Source organism: Protobothrops mucrosquamatus, unplaced genomic scaffold (assembly GCF_001527695.2).
Source record: "Protobothrops mucrosquamatus isolate PMUCROS unplaced genomic scaffold, P.Mucros_1.0 scaffold3365, whole genome shotgun sequence".
In the NCBI taxonomy this organism is placed as follows: Eukaryota; Metazoa; Chordata; class Lepidosauria; order Squamata; family Viperidae; genus Protobothrops; species Protobothrops mucrosquamatus.
This window is the reverse complement of record NW_015389350.1, coordinates 4,304-9,279: the sequence shown is the minus strand read 5'-3', so window position 1 is coordinate 9,279 and position 4,976 is coordinate 4,304. Positions and strand designations below refer to the sequence as shown.

Below are 4,976 nucleotides of genomic sequence, written 5' to 3'. Positions count from 1 at the left end.
AATCTGACTCATGCTCCTCACACAGCTGAGCTTCATCAGAAACACGACTGGAGGGGCCAGGCTCTTCATCAAGCCGTGAGTCCTGTAATTCATCAGAGCCTCCCTCTGACCCTGACGGCCCCTCAAAGGCCTCCTCCACCTCCTCCTCAGATTCCTCAGACTCAGCTGTTGGGAACACAGGCTGGCACGGAATCACAACGTCGTCACAACTGGTTTAAGTCCAACCTCCCTTGAATTGTGTTAATAATAACAAAATAATAATAATAATAATAATAATAATAATAATAATAATAATAATAATAATAATAAAAAAGTTGGAAGGGACCTTGGAGGCCATCTAGTTCAACCCCCTGCTCAGGAAGGAAACCCTATACCATTTCGGACTAATGGCTGTCCAGTCTCTTCTTAAAAACTTCCAGTGTTGGAACATTCACCACTTCTGGAGGCAGGTTGTTCCACCGGTTAATTGTTCTCACTGTCAGGAAGTTGAAATTTATCAAACTCCAAGCAGGTACTAAGTGTTAGTTGAGAAGATTCCGATGCGTGGGCATGATTAGCAATAAATCAATTGAACTGGACTATGTGTGGACCTGATCTTTCATGCCAGAATTTCAATTCCCAGAATTCCTGAGCCAGCATGGGGGAACCATGCCCCCTTTATGACGGGTGGACTTCACCTCCCAGAATTCCTGAGCCAGCATGCCTGTCTCAGAAATGCTGGAAGTTTAAGTCCATCATGGCTGGCTCAGGAATTCTGGGAGTTGAAGTCCACCCGTCATAAAGGGGCCGTCGTTCCCCACCTCTGCTCTATGCCAAGGCACACGGAACGCTGTTATGTCAGGTGAATTCTACATTTTTTTCCCCTTCTCCCTTTTATTTTTTAATATACTGTACTCCCCCCGCACTACACACAGACCTCAACAAATAAACACACTGAAGTCTTCATACAATGCACCACCGTATTGCAAGCCCCAAAGAGCAAATGCTTTAAAATCAGACAGAGAAACTTATGCTGGCCCAAATCTCCTGGGGGGGGGTCTACATTCCCGAATGAGTCAACTGCCTCTCATTTTAATTTAATTTTTAAAACCTTGTGAATAGAGAGTTGGCTATATGAAGTTGCTCACCTTTAGCGTCAAAGCCAAGCATGTGCTGGAAGAGTTCGTGGAAGGGGAACTGAGTCAAAAGGGCCACCAAGTCATCTTCGAGAAGAAGGACCCAACTAGTTTCGGGATCTTCATCCTAGGAAGAGAGACACCTGAATCAAGAACCTGCGTTTTTTTGTACTGCTAAGGTTGAATTCGTTTCAGGCGCCAGGCTAAAAACCGGGAGGCTGGGAGTTCTAGTCCTACCCGAGACATGACGCCAGCTGTGAGCCCTTGGGCCGATGTCAGTCCTGCCTCAGCTCAGACCTTTAAGACAGAGCGATCCTTGGCTCCATTGGATGAAAAAGGGGTTATCGATTACTATAAGTCGAGCAGAATACAGGAAAGCAAAGCCAGATCTGAGGTTCCCGCGCCAAATTCCCCAGTCACCAGAGCACCAGAGGGAAGGACGAGAAACAATGGCTGGAAACTAATCAAGGAGAGGAGCAACCTGGACCTAAGGAGAAACTTCCTGACAGTGAGGACAATCAACCAGTGGAACAGAAGTTGCCTCCAGAAATCGTGGGTGCTCTTATCACTGGAGGTTTTTAAGGACTAGACAGTCACTTGTCTGAGACAATATAGGTTCTCCTGCTTGAGCAGGGGGCTGGACTAGAAGACCTCCAAGGTCCCTTCCAGCTCCTATTCTCTATTCTATTCTATTCTATTCTATTTCCTAGTTTCTATTCTATTCTATTCTATTCTATTTCATAGTTTCTATTCTATTCTATTCTATTTCATAGTTTCTATTCTATTCTATTCTATTTCATAGTTTCTATTCCATTCTATTCTATTCAATTTCATAGTTTCTATTCTATTCTATTCTATTCTATTTCATAGTTTCTATTCTATTCTGTTTCATAGTTTCTATTCTATTCTATTCCATTCCGTATTTTCTATTCTATTCTATTCCATTCCATTCCATTCCATTCTATTCTAATTTCATAGTTAACAACCATGTTATTCATTTAAAAACTGCAGTGATTCACTTAACAGATGTGGCAAGAAAAGTCGTAAAAGGGGGCAAAATTCGCTGAATAAATGTCTCAGCATCATAAATTTTGGGCTCAATTGTGGTTGTTGAGGGCTGCCTGCATTTCACCGGAGAATAATGATAATAATAATAATAATAATAATAATAATAATAATAATAATAATAATAATAATAATAATAATAATAATAATAATAATAATAATAACGACAACGACGACAACGACAACAACAACAACAATGACAACAACGATAACAACAACAACCTCACTGTGTTTCCTGCTATGGTGTTCATACTAGTCACTATTTTTTTTAGAAATGCAGCCTATAGCTATAGCAAACTGCTCTCTCCATCTAGCTGGAAAACTAAACCCAAAACTAGCTGAAAAGCTTGAGAGAAATCTTACACCGAGTTTGCGTTCAATGGACCTTAATATCCTCTTTTCAAAAATACCTCTTCTCCGCCTTCGTCGACTAAAGTCCAGTTTCCAGATCCCGCCCCGGATGAGGAAAGACTTCGTTCGCTCGGCTTCATATGGCACATAAATTCCGCTCGATTTCTGCAAGGATATAAAATACGGCAGGCTTTGGAAATGAGGAAGACACATCGATGGCTGAGGAATTATGGGAGTTGAAGTCCACCAGTCAGAAAAGGGCCAGGTTTGAAGACCCCTGACATAACGTGAGGGGGAAATAATGCTAACTCAGAAAGAGCTAAACCGGTGTTTCTCAACCTCAGCCATTTTAAGAGGTGTGGACTTCAACTCCCAGAATTCCCCAGCCAGCTATGCTTGGTCCCCAACCTGCTCTTCTACCTTGTGGCATCACATAATGCAGGGGCTTTCAGACTTGGACCTTTTGTGACCGGTGGACTTCAACTCCCAGAATTCCTCAGTCAGCCATTTTGATGAAACTATGGGCTTGGATCCAGACCAGGGGTCTTCAAACGTGGCCCTTTTATGACTGGTGGACTTCAACTCCCAGAATTCCTCAGTCGGCCATTTTGATGAAACTGCGGGATTGGATCCAGATCAGGGGTCTTCAAACCTGGCCCTTTTATGACTGGTGGACTTCAACTCCCAGAATTCCTCAGCCAGCATGCCTGGCTGAGGAATTCTGGGAATTGAAGTCTACCAGTCATAAAAGGGCCAAGTTTGAAGATCCCTGTCTTAAAGGGACAGGGCATCCGCAGCCCAAGGGCTGCCCATTTTAGCTAAGCTCTATTAACAGAGGGGTAGAATCAAGATTATGTGAAGTTTTAGTACCATTTTATAAGGCCTTGGCAAGACCACGCTTACTATATACTGTGTCCAGTTTTGGTCATCATATTATAAAAAAGATGGTGGACTTTGGAAAGGGTGCAGAGAAGAGCAACAAAGATGATTAGGGGATTGGAGGCTAAAGCATATAAAGAACGGTTGCTGGAATTGGGTATGTCTAGTTTAATGAAGGATGAGGGGTGACAGGATAGCAATGATCCAATCTCTCAGGGGCTGCCACAAAGAAGAAGGAGTCAAGCTATTCTCCAAAGCGCCTGAAGGCAGGACAAGAAGCAACGGTTGGAAACTAATCAAGGAGAGAAGCAACCTAAAACTAAGGAGAAACTTCCTGACAGTTAGAACAATTAACCAGTGGAACAGCCTGCCTCCAGAAGTTGTGGCTGCTCCAACACTTGAAGTTTTTAAGAAGAGACTGGACAGCCATTTGTCTGAAATGGTATAGGTTTGAGCAGAGGGTTGGACTAGAAGACCTCCAAGGTCCCTTCCAACTCTGTTGTTCTGTTATTTCTTCTCCCCCACCCCCCAAGAAACACATTTTACACTCGGAACCTACTTGGCAGGAGACATGAGCAAAGCGAGGGCCTGCATGAAGTGAAAGACACCAGATGGGTTATCCAGAATCTGGATCTGAAAGAAAAGGGGGACAAGAGTGAAATTAGGTTTTTAAAAAATAAAATAAAATAATAAAATAAAATAAAATAAAATAATAAAATGAAATAATAAAATATAAAATAAAATAAAATAAAATAATAAAATAAAAATAAAATTAAATTAAATTAAAATAAAATAAAATAAATAAAATAATAAAATAATAAATAAAATAAAATAAAATAATAAAATAATAAAATATAAAATAAAATAAAATAATAAAACATAAAATAAAATAATCTATATACCGTATTTTCCGGCGTATAAGACGACTTTCTAAACCCTGAAAATCTTCTCAAAAGTCGGGGGTCGTCTTATACGCCCAGTCGTCTTATACGCCGGAAAATACGGGTATTCAGGCAGGCTTCCAGAGTTCGGCTGGCAGGATGCAGGTAACCCCTCCCGCCGTCCTGCCGCCTCCCGCCGCACCGCGCCGCTCCGCGTCCCGCGCCTCCGTGTCTCAAGCCTCTGTGTTATGCTTGGGCGGAAGGCTTTTTCTTTTACAGATGGGGCGGGTGGGCCTGACATTCGCGCTCAGGCAGGACCCCGCCCGCCGAGCCACCGCTTCCCCATCGTCCTCCACGCCAGCCTGCTCCGTCTCCAGACCTCCCAGCTGACGGGCGCAGGTCCGGGGGTTGCCAGCTGACGGGCGCAGGAGTTCGGCGCTGCAGCGGCCTCCGCTTCGCCCTCCGCACCGGCCAAAGCGTTGCCTGACGTTTCGGCCGACGGACGCAGGTCCGGGGGTCGCCAGCTGATGGGCGCAGGAGGTAGGCGCCACCGCGGCCTCCCAGCCGCTTGCTTCTTCGCCTGGAGCAGTTGCAAGGGCTTGCATGGTCGGCGGCGGCGGGGAGCGCGTCAGCGGCCCTTGGGGACCATGTAAGCCCTTGCAACTGCTCCAGGCGAAGAAGCAAG

At 44.3% G+C, this 4,976-nt stretch overlaps 1 protein-coding gene across 1 annotated transcript in view; it reads right to left on the bottom strand.

The window, feature by feature from the left end:
- The window catches only part of EPG5 (ectopic P-granules autophagy protein 5 homolog), a gene marked incomplete at its 5' end in the record, with an annotated part of 79,441 nt that overhangs the window by 70,439 nt on the left and 4,026 nt on the right, over positions 1 to 4,976 (bottom strand). The window contains 3 exons of the mRNA XM_029286342.1: positions 1,128 to 1,242; positions 2,591 to 2,696; positions 3,970 to 4,043. Coding sequence (XP_029142175.1) covers positions 1,128 to 1,242; positions 2,591 to 2,696; positions 3,970 to 4,043 — 295 coding nt within the window. The remainder of the gene's footprint in view (positions 1 to 1,127; positions 1,243 to 2,590; positions 2,697 to 3,969; positions 4,044 to 4,976) is intronic.